General features: G+C 47.8%; 1 protein-coding gene across 1 annotated transcript in view; it reads left to right on the plus strand.

Moving 5' to 3' along the window:
- Nucleotides 1–21,260, plus strand: part of LOC120894372 (protein similar) — a 113,677-nt gene that overhangs the window by 83,324 nt on the left and 9,093 nt on the right. Inside the window, exons 7-10 of the mRNA XM_040296903.1 lie at nucleotides 1,640–2,442; nucleotides 8,464–9,155; nucleotides 12,878–13,730; nucleotides 16,648–17,123. Of these exons, the coding sequence (XP_040152837.1) occupies nucleotides 1,640–2,442; nucleotides 8,464–9,155; nucleotides 12,878–13,730; nucleotides 16,648–17,123 (2,824 nt within the window). The remainder of the gene's footprint in view (nucleotides 1–1,639; nucleotides 2,443–8,463; nucleotides 9,156–12,877; nucleotides 13,731–16,647; nucleotides 17,124–21,260) is intronic.

Raw genomic sequence — 21,260 nt, forward strand, 5'->3', positions numbered from 1 at the left:
ACAAACATTTTTATAAATAGCTCTGCCCAATGAAAGAACGATCACGAGGAGGAAATGCATACGTGAAATTACGAGAGAGAGAGAGAGAGAAGGCAAAGAAGAAGGTGCCCTGGTGAAGACGTATATTTTAAAATGCCAGTGAAACAAACTGGTTGCAGACGATGGGAGAAAACCCGCCCTGATACAGATGGCATCGATGTGATGCTAATAAGCGTAGCAAAATACAGCATCCATCAAGAGAAGAAATGTAGCAAGCTATATATTATCGATATGATTATCAGTAAATAATTTCAATCGCTAGGAGCAGCACGTTTAGTTTGGGACCAATGTTTGGTTAAAAGTGTTGTTTACTACAATTTATCCGTATTATGGTACGATTGTTAGCGATCACACAAACCGGTTCGAGTAGCATAAAACAAAATGAAATCAAGTAACAACAATCATACGCGTACATACACACAAAGCACCAACCCACGCACTACTCTCCCAGGAGGGACCCACTGACCTGTTCCGAAAGCTAGTAGCCAGTTGTTGCCGTTGTTATGCCTGTTGCTGTTCCCGCGGTAGCGTGGCCGAAAGGCGAATTTTCCACTTCACATCGACAGTGTTTCCTTTCCTTTGCCCAATGCCCGGTTCGTTCCCTTATTCCGCCCAGAAACACCCCATTCATCCTATAGGCCCACCACGGACACACGCTGTTGGAGCGTGCGTTGCCGATCTTTTGCCTTTTTTCTTCGTCTCGCGGTTTCTTTTGCTTTGCTATTTTGATGTTTTCAAAATTTTGCATTCTCACCGCACCGGCCGCGATCATCTTTGCGCGTACCCGTATCCCGCTCCTACCCCGAGCGCGTGGCGTTACGAGAAAATATTCACGGTGAAGGACACCGATGGCAATGGCCGCTACTACTGCTGCTATCATTGTGCCGTTTGGTGGTTGTTTGGAACCGAAAGGCGCGTCCCGTAACTGTTTGCGTTGCTTTGGGCGAGAAAGGTCCGTGCGCTCCTAGGGCAAGGGGAGAAAGGTGACGTTTTCATTTTTCGACACGTTTTGCTGTATGTAGTTCTGCGTCTCCGCGCTGTACACAAACGGTCGTATCATCTAGAGATTTCTGCGGGTCTATATTCGTCTCATTTTGCAAAATCCGCGCGCGTATGCGGTTTGCTGGTTTCAGCGCTCAGCTGACCAAGGTTTACGGCCAACAGAGAAACAGAGCTGACACCGTACGGTTGTCCGGTGTTGTGTACGTGATTTGCAGTACAGATTTGTTGTTTGTTTGTCTTGCGAGGTAAAGGGAGGGAGAACGTGTGTAGGAATTATCCTGTCCATGGACGTTTTATTTACAATATTTCTTTCACACATTTTGAGCTCTATAGTGTAATATATTTCCTGCCGTTACTTTTCGTGAATATAGTATCAAACTGTTTAAATCCACTCGCGAGATTTGATGTTGGAAATCTCGTATAATCAAATTCCGAATAAAAAAACATTCAAATTGTGAAAGAACGAAAATGTGAGATAGCGAAAAACGGAGAAAAAGACATTTTCCGGTGGAAAAAAAGACTCTTCCAAACATTTCCACCGATCTGTCAACAATCATCGCTAAATAATTATCGTATCGTCAACCTGTCAATTTTGCAGTGGTGTGGAAAACAAAGATGAAATTTTGTCGTGCGCACAACTGGAAGCACGCCAGCAACTATTGTCCCAAGAGCCAGACAAGTGTGCCGAAAGCAATTGTAATCATAGTGTCGTGTGTAGCAGCAACAGCAACGATCAGTTACTGTCAGTAGAACCAGCAGTGAAGACCGTTGTGCCAATCGCTGCTGCCGTCGCCCAGCGCGCTGGACTAGTGGAAGAAGTGAAGGCAGAAGAAACAATCGCAATCCCGCCGCGTTCAAATCTCGCGGAGCCAACCGTTGTTCCGTGCGTTAAGCTCGTCTCCAACATCGGTGCTGATCAGAACAACGGCAACGACGAGCTCCTCGCTAGTGTTGGTGACAAGGTGTTGTTGTGCGTAAAGAACGATTCTCCGACGGTAGTGTCCGGCGAGCAACCGGTGCCGCTGCATAGTCGCGCCCTGCGCGAGCTGAACACCGTACCAGCTACGGTGCCGCCGAAACCGGCATCATCGACGGTCAGCCGTCCCGTGTCGGTTACCGCTTCCATCTTTACCAGCCTCCCGCCGGGAACCGGTGCTTCCGGGACCGCCGACAAGGCACGTGCGGTTAACAAACCAACCGGCTGGGGTACACCACAGTCCGTTACAGCGAAGCTGTTCGTAACGCTTCCTCCACCACCGGTTGGTGCTGGTATTGGCGGGACTACTGCTGGACCCAGTGGCAGCAAACCTCAGCACGCCACCGAAAAAATCTTCGCCCCCAGGACGGAAGATATGAATAAGGGATTCTTGATGTTCTCCGAGGAAGAGCCTGGATTGACCAGTAAGTATTACAGCGCCGTGTGTTATTTCATCCGCTTTCAGCTGGAAACATTTCCGCCCATCGATGCTCTCTCTCTCTCTGTCTCTCTGTTACGATGGCGGATCATTTTTCCGGCAATAAATTTTCAGCACGAATTGATTACCACGCACCACCCTTCTAAAGCTTCCTTCCCATCCCTTAACTCTCTCATACCAGTTTTTCCCCAAAACGACGGCTCAGCTTTAGCGAAATGATGCCTCCTGACTTACTTTGCAAGGCGCTACAAATTCAACAACCACCAGGTCTTTCCAGGAACGAACGTCTTCCGTATTCCCGCTGTGACAGTGAAGCGGTTTTTCGAAAGGATTTCCCTCCAAGTTTTCCCATCGTTCTTCGCTCGGCTCGTTTTCCGCCTTACTTTAAGCGCCAAGTCCGTCTACGATTATGGGTTTCCTTTACTCCGTTGCCTACGCCCTGCTGCTAAACACTAAGCGAACAGCCAAAGTCTTGAAGTTACGGCTCCCGGGAGGAGGCCGCTCCTGTTTCCATTTAATGAGCTAAAACGATGATGGGCAGGCGTCGTTCGTTCGCGGGGCTACTGCGCGTAGCAAAAGCCTCCGGTGCCACTACTGTTAAGGGCGATTTTTCTTATCACTTTTTCTACCACCGCCGCTTGATGGGGCGTCGTGTAGCTGTGGAGTGTTAAAAGCACCCCGACACAGGGGAGCAGCACCAGCTCGACGAAAACTGGGTATCACGTGATGAAAGCATAACTGCGTTTTACCCAGGACGTCGTCCTTCCTATAGCGCGATGGTACATTTTAGCTGGGCTGGCACAAAACAACACCATCCATCCTGCCGTTAGGTTGCGGGAGAGCGAAAAAGTGAACGTGAACGTTGTCAGCGACTTGACTACGAATTGGCTACTGTGTAGGACTGAAGTTAATCCTCAGCTGCGGTAGTAGTGTTGTATGCTTGGCTAGTAGTTCGTCCTCGTTCGGGAGTGTGTGTGTGTTTGGTTTCGTTTTCGCTCTGGTGTGGTATATGTTCACACTGCAGGGCATGTGACCACGGCAATTGTGCATGGATGAAGCGAAGAGTAAAAGCGAAACGAAGAGTTAAAGAGAGCGTGAGAGGGAGCAAATATCAGCTATCAGCTAGAGTATTGCTTACCACGCTCGGCTCATCGAAGTTCGCACACACCCAACGTTCCTTTGGTTGGTTTGGCTTGGTTAGATGCGCTGTACACACCACTCCCCCACTGACCTAGATTGCCCGGTGTCGGAAAATTTATCCCAGTCCCAGCCGGGGGTTAGCAGCAGCAGCAATGCGATGTTACAGTAGACGCTATCCAATTTCCTAACCCATTTATTACGGGCAGCGTTGCTTGATATTGGAACGGCTGATGTGTTCAACACACTCTGCAGCTGGACACACTACACTAGCCTAAGGGGCCTAGCAAAACGACCTACTCAGGCGGGCTACTGAGCAATACAATTGGGACCTTTTCTTTGATTGCTCCTATTGTTCACATCCTATCCCCACACGCCAGTCGCACTAAAAGTACTCTTTGGAGTGGACAGTTGGATTCGGTTCTCTTACTCTCACTGCAAGAGATGTAATAGGCTTTCAATCAATTTTTGCAGATATCCAACACACACACACAGACATACACACTCCTTACCATGTGTATTTGAATCTCATAAAATTGAACGGCTATCCTTTTACCCGTTTTCCTCTTCCTTCAATCTTTATTGTACATCATGTTGGCTTACTATCTCTCTGTCTATCCCTTTCCATACTGCCACCTAATCTTTATAATCCTACTATCATTACTTTTGACGAACGCATCAGTAAACGATGCGACACTGTTATCAAATAACCCCTTTTCGCTGGGGGTTTAAAGAAGTCATTTCCGTGCTTTTTAGCCCTACAAAACATGGCAACGAATGAGAAAAAAGAAAACCCTACTTTGAATTGGTTTGCCCCCCGGTTCATGCTGACCTGCTCGCCCGTGCCCTGTTATCGAGCGATCTTAATACTTCATCTCATTTTTCGAGCTTATCGTGCTCGAGTGAATATTCGGGCCCGTTTATTGAGCCTGCGAACGACCCTTATCTTCCGGCACCTACCTCTAACACCCGTTGATGCAGCTCGTCTGTAATATTTTACATCATTAGAATAAGGCAGACACTCGGTCGATGGGCACATACCGAGACAGTGGGACTACGAGGGGAGCCATATAGTGATGTCTCGAGTGAGTTGAGCATTTTTCCCTGTGATAAATTTGTCGACCCGCCTCCTGATCCACTGGGTGCTCCGCGCGACCAGCCGTTTTTCGAGAACTTCATCCGAGCCTTCCGAGACAGAGAGAGAACCAAGAGATGGCAAATGGAAGGATTGAAAGTAGTAGTGTTTGTGCGGCTCTGCAGACCCCAAAACGCTTACGATTTTTCTGCCGCTTCCCCGCCGTCGCAGGGTACGGGCAAAACTTAGAGAATGACTAATGAATGAACCCTCGAGTGGTGGGACATGCATCATCCTTCATCTGTCCGTAATTTATCCTCGCGCAACCCGTCAAGGGTTCTTCAAAAACCGTTGATCACATGGTTAACTTTTCCTTGCGTCCTTTCTTCTTTTTTTTTTGGTCCAGAATCTTTACTCACATTGTCCCATGTCCCGTAGGCTGCGAAATTAACGGCAAAGAAAGGGAGAGAGCGAGAGTGCGAGAGCTGTGTCACAACATTCCGGGCGCCCTAAATTTAGAATTTATTTGTCGTTTACATTTACATGAAAATGAACCTCAATCGGTATTTGGTGCTTCTTCTTCGTTTTTTTTTTCATTACTCATGGAAAGTATTCTGACCCAAAAGCATATCCAGCATTCCTGCATCCCGCAGCCCTTCAACTAGCCGGCAGTGTGTTCGCGGTAGCATTGTGTTTCACGTGTTTTCCTTCCCGTCGCACCACTGTTGAAGAAAAAAGGACAAATAAATATTCCTCTCTCTACTCGATCTCCCGGCTGAAGAGCTCCTTCATTGCGGTGCGGAATAGAGAGTGGTCGGAAAAAAAAGAAGCACTCTGCACAAACCCCCAAAACATAGTCCCACATAAATATTCTACCCCCGAAACGATTTACGGCGCGTGGTTCAGATTCAATATCAAAAGCAGCACGCGGCTCGGTTCTGCCCCGTGCAAAGATCTCGCCCAAGCCCAGGCTCGATGGGTAAAGTGTGTATGCGTGTGTGTGTGTTTGTGTGCTTTATGCAGGATTCTACCCCAGCATCGCCAGCCACGGTTTTATTTTTTCCTACGTACCCCTCATTTTCATATCACACCATTATTTTTTATATCTTCCTCCATTATACGCTTTTTCCCAGCGCACCAATTTGCTACGGTAGTGCCGCTGCGTGTGGCTTTTTTTCCCGCGCACCTTCACGTACTCTTGGTGTGGTGTGCCTATGTACTGAAAAGTTGAGCTTTTCCGTTGGGCTCCGAACGCTTCGGTGTTGATCCTACTACGACCGCAGCAGAGTATTGTATTGACATTGATGGGGACAAGAGGGTGCAAAAGTGCTTCATAGCTTATTCCCAGCTTCCACGTTAGCCCGCTTGTGCGAGGGGGTGCGAGCAACGTGCGCAAGTAAAGCCTTTTTTTTACCTTTTTGTGAAGCAAATTAAGGTAAAGTGTGCTGGAAAACTTCATGCCACGTCCGCTACTGTCGTCTGCACTTCCCCCAAAAAGTAAGCCCTGCTGGCGCGCATCAAGAATATTGGGAGCAATTGTGAAAAGCTTCGGTGAATGGTCGTGTAGATGATGATGAGTCTTATTAGCACACTGCACGGCGATAAACAATGGCTAAGGAAGGTCCAATTTAACGCACCATGCTTCCCGCACTCACTCGGATTGTCCAATCAGTGGTGGTGTAAGCCGTGTGGGGCCCGAAACTGTTACAGTTCGCACGCAACCGTACTGCTGGTCCGGGTCCCCCTTTGTCATAGGCGCACACACATCACCTCACCTCAGGGTGTCAAACAAATCGCTCGGCCCAAAACACGCCCGCTTGTTGTGACATAACAAATTCGATTTGCGATGTTTGCCTTCTTCTGACAACTTTCCACGGGCCTTTGTCAAAAGGCCGCCCCATTCCACCCACCATACCACGTCGGACAGCTATCCATCAGAGTGAGAGAAGAGGAGGGGATGGAGCTGCCCGCAAGTGTTTCGGCTACTTCGTTAGGCTGCGCAAACCCCCGGAGGAGAGTGCGGACTACACACACATACACACAGACATATTCATTGGCTGTGTGTAGCGGTGCTTCCGTTACGGTTACGTTTCCGAGGCCGAGGCGGAAATAGTAGCGCGGCGTGCCAAGGGAAACAAGGACGAACAAACCCGGAACATCTCGTGGCACGTGACACGTGAGGGTAGCGACCCCCCCTTGGGTCCCCGGACACCCTTAAACACCGAAATAATCATGTAATTTGAATATTCAAATCAAAATTCAACCCCCAGTGCCGGTGCAAAAGTGCGTCCGGCACGAAACCCGCTTAAATTGCTCCCGCACGCCCCCAACCGAGCGTCCATTGACGACGGGTGAAGCAATTCTTGAAAGCTTCATTTTTATTCACAACCTCTCCCGTGTGAGATATGACCCAGCCTGCTCTGGGCGGCTAGAGCGCCACTGGTTGGCTGGGTGGGTAGTGCGTGTGTGATTTGGAGACGACTTCACGTTACTGTGTACTGCTACCGGTCGGGCTGCTACTAGCGCACGTGTTTACCGTGCTTCTCCTCCTATGGTTTGACGATTTTTGGGGGCGCTTTTTGTTCTTCATGTCTCGCTCACTTAGCGGTCGGTCGTGTTATCTCGAACGATCATGAGCTGTGTGGCGGTGATGGTGGCGCTTTTCGTGTTCATGATCACGCAGCAACATTCTGACATTTCGTGCCAGCTATGGCGCATGGCGTTTTTAGGTGAAGCACGTAGGTAAAGCATCTAACCAAATCACCAACCAAAACACATTGCCCGGTGCATGAGAGCAATCAATCCAGATCCGAGCGTTGCTTGTGCTTTGCCGTTTGTTTTTCTGTGCGCGATGGTTCCGAAATGGCGAAATAACTAGTCCATGAAAAAAACCAACCAACACCCATTTCAGTCATTTTTGTTTTGTTTCTAAAATCCTGAAAACGTGAGTGATGGAGGAAAAAGTTCAGTAAGTGTTCGAAATTGTTCGCCCTAGCCGATGTGTCGGCTGTGCTGCTGGTTCATGCTGGCAAATTCACAATGCTCACTCTGCATCGTAAACGTCCCATGCAAAGCAGACCGGTTCCCCGAAAGATCGTTCCTCAGTTGCCCTAAAGCTGCTTAAAGCTCCATGATGTTCAGATGTTTAGTGGTTTTGTAATGCAAATCTACCCCAACAGCTTCCTTTATACGCATAATGTTGCCTCCCAGAACCGCCCAGCGATAATGCTATTAAGGGAAAGCTTCCTCTTCCGTCGAATCTGCTGGGGTAAAGTACTCTTGAACGTTAACTGCTACAACATTTGGGAGAATGTCAAGAGCCTTACTTTATTCAAATTTTATACTATTTAATATTATAAACAACACTAATCTACGGTTCATAATCTTGTAAGTGCTATGGTGTCCCAGTAAGGTCGGTCGCGAGGTACAAACTTTGACCCACCAAAGTGTTATTCCTTTCGTGGATTCTACCAAACTTTAATACTATTTCGTCCCGAACTTCAAAACATCTACATTAATAAATGTCTTTTGCAGGAACAAAATCTCAAAAGCACCTACGTTCCTTCTTTTCCATTCCATTTCCGCAATGAGTTTTTTTCTATAATCATGTCGTTTTCTTCCTTCACAACCCTACTACCAATCTTCCTCCTTCAAATTGGGTGATCAATTCGTGCTAATAAATGGAAAATCCATTTTCGCCAGCAGCCAAATAAGTCGCTGCTTCAGCATTTATAACCCACATCTAATGTACTTTCTCTTCCTTTTTCTCTCGCTCTCTCTCTTCCGCCCGCTTAGTGCTTAAAGATGAACCGGATGATCTAACGCATCTGGCACCGACGGCGGGTGACGCATGCATTCCGTTGGAAGAATCCGGCACCTTCTTCAATGAGATGTTCGAGGACTTCATCATACCGGACAGCTACACGCTGCTACAGGACGAGCTGTGTTCGCTCGACTCGCAAGACACACGACTAGACGCGTCCTCGATCGTGGTCCACCCGGTGTCCACCAGCGACAGCCTCACCAGCAGCCTCAGCGTGGCCTCAGTCGCCACCCTACCGCTCGGTACTGCCGTCTCCGGATCTGTGGACGGAGCGGCATCCCTGGTCAGCAATGCCGGTACGATTGCGGGCATTAACGGTAGCCAAACCCAGCAGCAGCACAACTACGCGCCAAGCTCGAGTGCGTCCGCCGCGTCCCCGTCGTCGTCGTCGTCGTCCATATCCGTGTCCTCATCGCCCGTGCCATCGTCACCGAGCAGATCCCACATTTCGTCCAACCCAAACTCGCCCTCCGGTACGTCGGGACTCGGTTCGTCCGCTTCCAGCACCGTTTCGACCGTGGACGGCCGTCGGCATTCGATGACGACCATCGGCAGCAGCAATCATCAGCACAACGCCACCAGCAACGATCCCTTCATCAATTATCGGGACGAGGTGAACGAAGTTAGTCCCTCGCCGCATTTACTGTCGCCCGGCATATCGAAGGTAAGTGTCGTGAGGGCGTTTGGCGCAAGGCAGCTAACCTTCCACCCCACGTAGCACGTTGACAACCGGACTCAGTAGAAGAATCGATACCAGGTTGCCCTAATCAGGAGTGATTAGTGGGCGGGGGGGCATAGTCGTAATCTAGCCTTTTACCCCTCCCCGTATAGGTCAAAATCTGAAGTTCACGCCTTAGGCTTGAACGCTCTGCTCAGAAAGGTTAGATCGGGACAAGTACGCACAACTGTCCACTATCAGACCTAGTGCCTTTTCGTCCGTGCGCCGTACAGTTGTAGTACGAGCATTACTACCAAGATCACACCATAGCGTGGCTGAAGCGTGTTGTGCGGTATGGCTATGGTTTGTTCTACGTAGTGTTTTTTGTTTGTTTTTTTTTTTTGCTCGCATGATGCTTTCCCGTTTCCGCTATCGCTCGAACGTCCTAGTCACCTACGGTTGAAACCCCCGCTCGGGAGGGGAGAAAAGGAATCAACATTCGCTTACACAAACAAACAAATAAAGACTCACACACATACATACACACTCCTGCACTCATGGCATGAGGTGCAATTGCGAGATAAGGCATTTTACCCACTCACACGATGTCAATTAGCTTATCTGCCGACAGTTTTTGTTGATTTCTTCCACTGCCCTTACCCCATGCTATGTGTATCTCGGTAATGGTTACTCTAGCCCAGCTGTAAATGATCGATGGCATGCGCCCATTACGGAACCGCCGGACTTAGCCGGGGGGCTGACCTGATCGTACCTCGTGCATGCATCGTAGCATTCGCAGTGATGAATCTACTTTGAAGCATTCGCATGCATGTAAAATTGGTCAGGGACGGCATCCCAAGCGAATGCAGCTTCCTCACCGCATGTTACCAGCAGCAGGAACTTACGAGCTGCCCCCTGTTGCCAACGAATTGTACCCCCGAATTGAAGCTTGATTATCTACAGCTGATTATTTTTCACTGTCAAGAACAAACACGATCCACCATCCACCCCGGGGTCTCGTGTGGTCACTGTACGATAGCAGCACAGGCCGCGGGGGGACGCTGCGCTTATCGGCGATGTATAAGGTATAATTCCCGGCCGTTTTTTTAAGGCCCGGTAGAGATGCCGGCGGTTTCACGCGTTGCGCTGCTGATGATGATGGCTTGCCGCCTTATCGTCGAAACTTACTGCCCGATGACACACTTCATCGCATGATTACTGTTCCCCGAGCGCAGCCAGCCTATTCGCGCGAACCAGATACAGTTGACCACGCTCGTACAAGTTGTGAGCAGTAGGGGCATTAAAAATAGCATGGCTTCATAGATAGTGTATGAAAGATGGGTACACTTTATCGCCTTCACTGCTTGCATCGATCGTAATCCAATTGGTGGGGTAAGGACTCTATCATGCTACAAGAGAGTTTGATTGACGAGTTCTAACTTTCAAATCCGTTGAGGGCGTGGATAACACGTAATAGCTTGTGGACTGCACGGGAGTTTTATAATTCCATCTGAAGTGGAAAACAACTCTGCTAGCCGGGCACAAGCTTCCTACTTGCAGTACTGCAATAGTTGCGTGAGCAGCTGATTGCCTCATCCCAGCTATCGTTTTGCTATGGCCCTAACAACGGCTCCATAAAGCGGACACTTGGAAGCTCCTTACTTGCTTGTAGGAAGTGGAGTAAAATATGCGACATTGATCAAAATGGAGCGTACAGTATCGATCCAAATGCTTTCTCAAGGCGCGTTTTAAGTACAATGCTCGGCCTCTGCGATGTTCAAACGTTAAGCTTCACTACTTGCCATCGCTCGGATCATTCTAGATTATGACCAAACAAAACAAAAAACACGTACACACACACACACACTAGTCGGCGACAAGTCGCAAACACCGGAGGCATTAGTGCTGGCGGTGGTACATTCAATTAGATATAATTAATACATCTCGTGGACACTCCGGTGGCGCTGTACGTCGTGGCAGCAGTACGTTTCGAGGGTAAAAACAATTAGCGCTGTTGCGTTTGGTTGTACTATTTGCTTTAGTTTTTTCTTCTTCCCTGCTCCCCTCGGCATTACCTTTTTGACGTTTCAAGTTCGCTCTTATTGGCTGTACCTGCGGTAGCAACCGCAGGGCTACCCGTGCACTAACCGCCACGATGTCAAGTGGATGCTTTTCCCCACCAGTCAGTGCGTGCCACATGCTGCATATTGTCGGGGCCTTATGTCTCTAATTGTTTTTATCGTAGCGCACCACCTACCAGACCGAGTTCTCGCATGATAGATGGTTCGCTCATTTAGCACGAAACTGTGAAACGGGCTATAGGCTTTAGGGCGGTTGCTATATTTGATAGGGAGTGGTCAAACTTATCGACCTGGTAAAAATAGCCAGAATGTGCGAAGCCTTTTTTGTTAAGGACACCCCATCTTTCGCTGAATTAAATTCGCTTACTTCCTTTCGATCCCATAATGACAGTCTCGTTAGAATCTCTGTCCCAATTTCCACACCGTAACTCATTTAAATTGCTAATAGCTAGCATAAAAGTTCTGGGAGTAGAAACAAAGGGTAGCGCACCATGAAGGCGGAGAGGCGTTCTTCCAACCGACCCGCTTTTTCACCACTGCATTTATAATATGTTGGCTAGCCATTTTCTCCGACCGGCGTACCTATGTCACTCGGTCAAATTACCTGCGAATATCACAAAGAACATCTTTCCACACGTTATTGGGTATACCTTGAGGGACTTTCAAACCACCGTTACGAGCAAAAGGAACACACACACACATACAACAGAACACGAAATCCACCACCTGGCGTGTCGAAAGCACACGTGACGAATATTCGCAATTTGTCAGATTGTCGTTCTCCTGTTCACACAATCCCGCCCCACGCAGTCTATAACCTTTGCTCTAGTGATCCGGTGCTCTCCTCGAGCTGCCGAGCGAAAGCTCTGCCCAAAATGCGACTGTCGATACGACGATAGGAAGAAAATCAGTACGAAATGGAGATAGGGGGTGGGACAAACTTTGCCCGTGTTTGCTGCGGGTGAAACAAAAAAGGGGGAAAGGCAAAAACAGGAATGCTGCTCCACTAGCGAACTTGCCGAGTGTTCGAGGGCCAAATGGGGCAAAGGATGCTATGTTACGAGTGCCAAAATCCTCTTAAAAAAGGGTTACTCACGAGACAGTGCTGCAGTGGGTAGTGGATGAGAGCGAAAGTTGGCTGCCATATCGTTAAAATTCAACACACATCGGAGGACGTGGGAGTATTCGGTGGGCATACCGTTGTCGCCTGCGTTCTTTTTCTTTTCTTTGTCTACCAGTGTAAGAAACAAACCGAAGAACAAAACCAACTGTGTGGACGAAAATGAAAGCGCGAATGGCACGTGAGTTGCTTCGTCTATGACTTTTATTTTTCCTCAGAACTTTTTCTCCAATTCGTACCATTGGAAGCTCGGTGGTTCCGTCGTATCCTTTACGTTGCCCCCACTACACACATACACACACAGAAAGAGAAACTGAATTTTGGAAAGCGTTTGATTTTAGGGTTGTTCTTGCCTCTTGCTTTGTTTTATTAAGTTTACGATCTTTGATTTTCTGCTATTGGCATCAGTCAAACACTCGTTCGCCTTAGGGTTGCGGTCTGTTCTCAGCCGGAGTGGGGTGAACGAATTTTACTAGCCTATACATATTTATTTTTATATTTTTACTTTCTCTTTTCCACACACGCAGAGTCCCGAAAGCAGCAGCCTGCCGTCGCTGTGCAGTCCGAACGGTTCGCTGCCGGAAGATGAACTTGCATTTATGAGCCTTAACATGGACGAGCTCGACCTTTCGATGCGGGCACCGTACATCTCCATGAGCGAAGTGGACGATCTGCCACTGCTTACCTCGGACGACCTGCTGTGGGGTGTGCCGGCGGCCGCGATCGAGGGTAACGCGACCGGCACATCGATCAGTGCGTTCGGTCTTTCCGGGAAGTTCTTCATCAAGGACGAGTTCACCGCAATCGGATCGGCCGGGAACGGGACCGAAACCGGCAGCTCATCTCTGGCGGACCCTTCAGCCGCTTCATTGCCGCACACAGTACAACACTCCCTGCCGGTGGACAAAGAGCACAGTCTGCTGCTCAGTGCGGTAGTCGACACGATTGCTGCGAATGGTGCCGGCAGCGTGGCCAGCAGCAGCTCCGGTTCGAACGACCTGCCCGCCACAAACAATAGCAATAATGACAGCAAATCGACTGCAGCATCGTCCGCTGCGTCGATCGACTCTAGCCTGGCGGCACTGCTGTGCGGGGGTAATGTCATCAGCATACAGTCGGACACGTCCAACCTATCGCAACAGCAATCGATCGGCAATCAGCTACTGATATCGCACACCAATGCCGGAAGCCAGCAGGAACAGCGCCACAACAACCAGCCGCAGCCACAGCAATCGCCCCTCCAGCAGCAGCAGCAGCAGCAATCATCGCTGAACGGTTCACAACAACGGCAGCAGGAGGCAGGTCCGAAGCGCATCAAGCTTTCGGAACACAACCTCCTGCCCCACTCCATGGTTGTGCTGCCGGCGAACGTAAAGCTATGTAAGTCGTGCTAGTCCGTTCGCGGCGGATAATCCGACGAGAAGGATTGGCACAGCAATGTTAAAGCGTGCACACATTCTGTACTTGTTAGTCAGCTTTCAATGCATTAAGGACGTTGTGGCAAATGTTTTCGTCGAATGTTCCAAACAACATTACACACTCGAACCGGATAAAACCCAGACCGCTTCATGGTGTGGTTCCGCACGATTGCTAGAAACGTGCACAGGCGCTTGCCTTCTAATTAGCAATCGCTGCATCTTGCCGATCGCTTCCAGAATAGTTTGCCACCACACCACCGTGTTAATTGAGGAACAACGCAGCAATGTATGTCAAGTGAGCTAAATGAAGCAGCACGTTGGAAGAAAAGGGTACAATTAGGCGGGGCACGTTATAGCAACCCCGAAGCAAACAGTCGTGTGATCATTTGTTGTGCTCATTTGTGCTCGAGATTATATTGTACAATCCGTATTGAACAATGATTGGCTCGCTTGTCTCTCTGTCTAGTCACAAGCATCTTCTCAACTTACACTTAATGCTAGCGCAAAATATGACCTTAACTCGAGCCACCGCTGCTGTCGCACGGTCGTGGCCGACGATCGCCGTGTTTGTATTGGTACCAGTTAATGAAGAAATTGTATCTCTTCATTAGTATAATTAACCACAGGCCGCCGTCGTCGTCTTTGTCGTTGTGTCCCGCCCGATACATCACGCGATATGCCATCAACTTTTAGCGACCACGTGTTCACAAGCCATTAAAAAAGCATATCGCGGTCTATTGTGCGAGCAGTCCTGTAGCGGTACAAAAGTGGCTTCTGGAATGCCAGTGCGAACCATGCGCGCACCGTCGTAATATTGAACGCAATTTCTGTGTGCTAGTGTTCCTTCCCTCACTTCCCTCATTGGTTTGGGTTATGGTCTCCGAAAGGGCATCCCATCAATTCATGCCGCTGATTTACAGATGCCGCCGCCGCATCGTACAACTGATGCGAACTACACGAGCGCGCGCGCGATTAAAGTAAACGTGGGAGGCTAAAAATAGTGCCCAAATAATGATGGAGCATCAACATCACGAGCACAAGAGATCAGTCAAGCGCGGTTGCCTTCCGTGCCGTGGTTCGCTTTCGTCTAGCGTAACTCAAGCCACACGTATAGCGCATCCACCGGTACCGGGGAGGTATCCGCACACCCACGAAACCGGCTAACTTCCCGCGTGATCGAACCCTTCGGCTTCCCGTTCCTCCGGTGGTTCGGAAATACTTTTCAAGAGCTGCTGCTTAGTGCATGAGAGCCGGTATCATCGGTATCTGCCGTACCGATGTTTGTTTTGGTGGACGCGGTTTAACCGCTTCAGCTTAATTTCTTTCTTTTGTGAGCGGGTAATGTGTGGTTCGGTGGATTGGAAGGAACACTCTTTCTCTTGCATGATCTTTTATGTGTGCGGTGGATTCATTCTTTAGACGTCGTGAAGTGTAGATGTCTGTGACCGGACAAGTATGGAATACACTTATGTAAATCTGTATCCCCTCAAAGTCAACAACACAAAAAAAAACTTGGATAGCACGTTGATAGAGCCAGCTATGATAGGAAATGGACAGGTATAGTGTATTACACAACAAAACAAAACCCTAGACGTATGCAACAACACACCAGACGATGACAATGACGACGACGACGACAGGACGTAACACAGGTACATCTCATCTGCCTGCGCTATCCCGAGAGATATTTCCGAAATGCACGAGTTGCAACGTGAGATTCTGTTCTTTCCCGTCCTTTCCCGGAGGTACGGCACCGCAGCTGCAGCTTCCTCCCAGAACCTGCTGTGCTGAAGAGCTGCTTGAAAAGCGAAAGTGAAAACACCGAACACACCGAAGACAAAAGGTTTTGGTGGTGGTGGTGATGATGGTGGTGGTATGGTAGAATGTAGCGTGTGTGTCGGTGGCGTGACACTCTCTCAAGCCTCCTCCGTACGGGCCGGAAGATCGTAATCGGGGTGAGCCGGGGTAGCCATCAAAGCCGCTTGAAAGGCGGTACGAAAATAAAACGTGAAATTCTTTTTATATCACCATAATGCTCCCTTCTCTTCTAACACACCAACTAGCACGAGAAGCACCACCAGCGGCACCCAGAACGGATCGGCTGTATGGGTGTGTGTGTGTGTCGGTACGGTTGTGCGAGCAGATAAGGCTTTGCGAGCGAATGGCGACAGGTCTCTACCAAGACCGCTTGCTCGAAGCTGAAATCGATCGCAAAAAATGCCAACAAAAACAGGGAAAGAGACGCTGATACTACGTGCCTGTCTTGTACCCACCCTCCCGGTGGGGGGACGTTTCTGCAGCGATTCCGCTTACCACGATCCACACGTCAGGCAGCAAGGAAAAGCTGATTGGAATCCCTCGGCGCGTTCACGCTTGCCTTCTTTTTGGGGGTGTTTTCGCTTGTTCCTAACGCCAACGTGTAGCATTCATACCGGTCGAAGTGAAGCCGAAAGACTGAAGTAAGGAGGAAAAAAACAATCGGGAATGGCAATAAAAAGTTCATCAACACTGTTATTTTTAAAAGGCGTTTCCCCCCGCGAACGCGTGGCGATGCATCCGTTACGGTTGATCACATGCAGTGCAATGCGCGGCAAAGATAGAAATTTATATGTGCTTAAGTGACATGGTTTTTTTTTTTTTTTTGGTTCCTTCACTAATGTAAAATGGCTGACGTCAGAAAACATGAACAGAATTAAATGCATTGAAAATTATTACCCCACGACGAGCGGGTGGATCGAGGAAGCAATTACAAACAGTACAGAATGTCGCGCGCAAAAGTGCCATCCGGAGGCTAGCAATTACTTTAAATGAATTGTATTTATTTATTTAAAAGAAAAAAGGAATCTCTTTAACTAAATTATCACTCACCTCTTTTTTAGGCGATACTTGGAAGTTCGACGATCTGCTACAGCTAAACGGCGGCAGTATCAGTATCAATACAAAACCCGGTACACAGCAACAGCAGCAGCAGCAAGCGATCGTGCCGCAGACAAACATTATCGCATCGTTCGTCACGACCGCCGTCAAAAAGCCATCCCCGGCCGGTGTCAACGGTAACAATAAGCGCACCCTTGCCGGTGTTAGCGAATCTGCCGACGACACGGCCGCCGGCAACAATTGCAAGCGTCTCAAATCGTCCAGCGGCGCCGGTCCAGCACCGTCGGCACCGCAGCTACTGCAGCAGCTAATGGCACCGTCGCCGGTACCGCAGAAGCTCAAGTCCAAGTCGCGGTCCGCGCAGGACGGTGGGGCCGGTGGCCGCTGGCCGAATGGGCACGCGGGCGGCAACGCGGGGCTGCTGCAGGAACAGTCGGGCAACTCGGTCCTGATGAATCTGCTCGTCAGTGGGTGCGATGTAAGTGCGGGCTACAGTTGCTTTCCCCGTCCCAGCAAAGCGGCCAAAGCATAGTAAAGAGCAGAGTGGTGCAGCAGGGCACTTGCGGGAAGGACAGTAGACAGGAGGCAGGCGAAAATGTCTAGCAAGCGTCGGATATGGTTCCAGCGGGGAACTGTGGCGTTTGGCGCCATTTCGTTGCGTGCAAAAGTTGAACCCCTCGGAAGTGTATAGGGTAGTAGTCGGCATAGCTTGTAGACACAGGACAATGGAAGCGGTGTAAATGCGTAAACGAGAGGAATTAGGAGGACGACTAAAACTCCAGATTACATGCTTAGGGTGTCGAGTAGCGGAAGTGGAATGGAAAAGAACCCAATTACTGTGATAGTTGATATAATTTATAGTTTAAAGATAACTGAACTGAATCTAGCGACCGGATTAAGGGCGGACGTATTGTTGGGCAGGAATGACAAGGCGGTTTTGTCGTGAAAAACTCGTCATTATTTTTTTCGGTTAAGTGAAACGCAAATGCATCCAGGGAATTGTGTGCATATGCGCATGCGAAAGAAACGAAGAGAGAGAGAGAGAGCGGAAATAAAACAAAAAGAGGGTAGAAGAGGAAAATCCGCTCGAGGCAATGGCAGCAGCGTGCACTTATGCGCGGCTTTCCCCTTTTCAGCGATGCATAGTGAGATGCGTTTCGGGCATCATCGGACAAGCGTTACCACCATGCTGCTTCACTTTCCGTTTGTGTACGAAGTGTCTTTTGCTTGTGCTTTGGGGTTTCGCTTGTATCTTTCCAGCGCACAGTCCCAGCTGCGCACGTGGGGGGAGATGTGCGTTGCACCAAATGGTAGGAAAGCAACAGCAAACCTTGCATATGCAGCATATGCAAACGCGCAAAGTGTTTTGTTTTTGTTAGTTGTTAAATAAACACTTGTTTTACTTTGTATTGTTTTCTGGTTGTTCTTTCAAAATGTATGCTTTTTTTGTCACTAGTGTAAGTAAGTTTACTAGTTTCGTTTCCGTTGTTTTGTTTGTATTTGTTTGAATTATTATTTATACGAACCGTACCGACCGAGGTGTTTTAAGCCGGTTAGTTACTGAATTACATAGACTCGCAACAGTCTGATCTTTATCGCGACCGACAGAGAGGAGGCAACGAGCGAAGGGGCAAAAGAATGAATTTATACACGTACGTGGTTTTGTTTGTTTTCAATGTCTTGCTTGAAACTTTGATAAATGTACAAACAAATCCTCAAACAAGAGGTTGGCAAAGAAAACAGCACCCTACATCAGGCATCAGATGGAAAATAAGGGGAACACATTTCAGCCGTTTGTTACAAAAATTACTCGTGAGCTCCAAAGGTACAAAACAAATTACAAAAGTTGTAACAACTAAAAAGTGTAACACAGAAGAAGAAGAAAAACCCCCAGAACAACGGTTAGCATACGGGAGAACGGTATTCGTTGCAATACGCGAAATCGTTTCTGCTCGTCGTTTTGCTTGCGTTTGTTGTGTACAAAGGAACATGGTGGAAGCTTTAATTGAAGGGTGTGATTTTTTGGGGGTGGTGCGCGTATACAGTATATTTAATGTAAGCGAAAACAAAACAAAAACAAACTTGATACTCTTTATTTTAGTACCTTTGGCGAAAGCTGATAGGTGAGAAATTGCTTGCATTCTTCTTGCAAAAGACAACCTTCTTCAACTCCCCCCCCCCTCCCTTTTCTGCCTTCTGAAGGCCGATTGTACACACAACTTTGTGAAAGTAAAAAAGTCCAAGTTTAACTTGTTTGTTTATCAAATGTTCTTCTCATTTTCTTTGCTGTGATGCAAATTCGCTCTTGCATGATGCTCTATGTAAAATTGAAACGCGAATCGTTTTTTTTCCGAAAAGCGATACAAACTGTTCTTCAACGCCAACACTTTCATCCATTGGTTAGTGAGGACAACTCTACCCGATAATAGAGCCGATAAACGCTTCATGTGTTCGTCATACATGCCCAATTCTGGCGTCGTTCTAGATCGCTGCAATAAGATACAGCCACCAGACCAGTAACGAACAGCTGCTGCTGATGCTGCTAACCTATATCTCGTTCAACTTATCGACCTATCGTGGTTGGTTAAGCTTTACCAACACTTTACTAGGAGTGTGTAAAATGAACCACTAATAGTAGACGTACATGTGCAAAAGCAGCATCAAAAATCATGCAACACCCATATAGAAGAACCGTTAGATATACACGAATAATAATAAAACAATGGGTTAAAAATGTAAAAAAATAAATACAGTGAATCAAACTAACTAGCAGTAATCCTCGTTACGGAAATCGCATTAAACTATTTAGTATGGGTATGATTAAACATCTTTGTACAATAAAAACCAATAAAAAGAAACTTCATCTTCTTCCCGCCCGTCGTCTGCGGGGCGGCGGGAGTCGATGATAGTCCAGCAAAGTTATAGTTATTGAGCTGTACAACCCGTTAGAGGCAGTTTATACAATATTAAGAAAACACAAAACAAAAAGTAACAATATAAACACAAACATTTGAAACCTATTACCTCGAAAAACGAAAACGACACACACAGCAATGAACAAAAGTAAGGAACAAACCGATATACCTCTGATGCATACACATACTGGAAAAAAACCCTTCACATACACAGACACGTTTTGGCAATCGAATCCTGTAACTCGCATACAACGCATAGTAGTGAAGCATTTAACCGTGTGCAATAAATGCACGTGGACGGGACAGGTCTGTTGGCATGGATAAGAAACCAGTTGAAGGGAGGGGAAAAGTGAAGATCATCTACCAGGCGTCTCCATCGGCTGACCGGCTAGGAGCCAGTTAAAAACACTTGCTTCAATTGCTCGCTGTTTTTGTTTACAAAGTGGCACGCAATTTATCAAGCGCATAGTGTTGGCCCACTGGCACTGCGCACAGCGCACAGCATGCCATGACGGATCACACAATTGCCGTATGCCAACGCGGTGGTGCTGAGGCTGTGCTCACTAAAATTAGTGAATATTCCATTCATATCGTAAGACTCGCATTTCAATATCAGCACAACCCATGCACTGCATTCGCTGCTATGTTTTCATTCGCTTTTTGCGTTCTCTCTTCTACTTCCCAACTGAGGGGTGTGTCTGTTGTGTCAGCCCTGCAAGAAGCGAACTGCACGAGCAACTACCACCACTGCACCAGTGAATGGTGGCTTCGTAGTGAACCCCTGAGTGTTGGGAATGGCGTATTTTTAGCGTGCAAACCCCGTTACGCCTCTTCCCCGTGTTATATAATTAGCAGAGCGTACTTCGCGTCCTGCTGCAGTGGTGCAAAGTGCAGCATGCATCATGCATCCGTAACTGAGGCGACCTTTACGGGGAGGTTGTTGTTTGTGTGTGTGTGTGTGTGTGTGTGTGCGGCAGCAGTTGCATCTCGCCACGGTGCATACCATTTCGGCACGCTTCGTAATGGTTCGCTAAACTGCGTCGCTAAATCTTGTTTTGTCAGCTTGCCCGCACTCTATACCAACTGGTGGGCGCGGAATGGCGTAGTTGGTGTGATGGTCCTTCACCGTTTTCGTTCGTTTTCTTTTTTTTTGTTTTGTTTTTCTGGTTGCTCGTTTACAAGATGTGATGGGTGTGAAGAATGGCTTGCTGAGAATGTCTGAGGAAGAGAGAAGGAGCCGGTAGGAGAATATTTCATGCACTGCCAAAACCGTTAGCGAAAACAATAACAAACCAGAGCAATCTCCCGAACAACTGGAACAAACACAAATAAACAAACAAACGAACGTTACAATAAGCTTTAAAAACTAATTCTGAAAAGGAAATGACTTAATTATACTATAGAAGATGTAACACGGAACACTTACACCGTAATCGAAATTAATCAAAACTAACTATAAATGGTAAAAAGAGCGAGAAAGAGAAGAAGAGTAAGAAATACCACAAAATCAACACCCTTGGACACATAAAGAAACATAACAATACACAACTCATTGGAAAAAAATTAAGAATGAAAAATATACATGTACTGATTGAAACCGGCCTCTCCGAAACAATAAGCAAAAACAAATATGAATAAATCAACAAATAAAAAAAACTAGCAGTTTAAAAAAAATACACGCATTAAACATTATATTGGAG

Source organism: Anopheles arabiensis, chromosome 2 (genome assembly GCF_016920715.1).
Source record: "Anopheles arabiensis isolate DONGOLA chromosome 2, AaraD3, whole genome shotgun sequence".
Lineage (NCBI taxonomy): Eukaryota > Metazoa > Arthropoda > Insecta > Diptera > Culicidae > Anopheles > Anopheles arabiensis.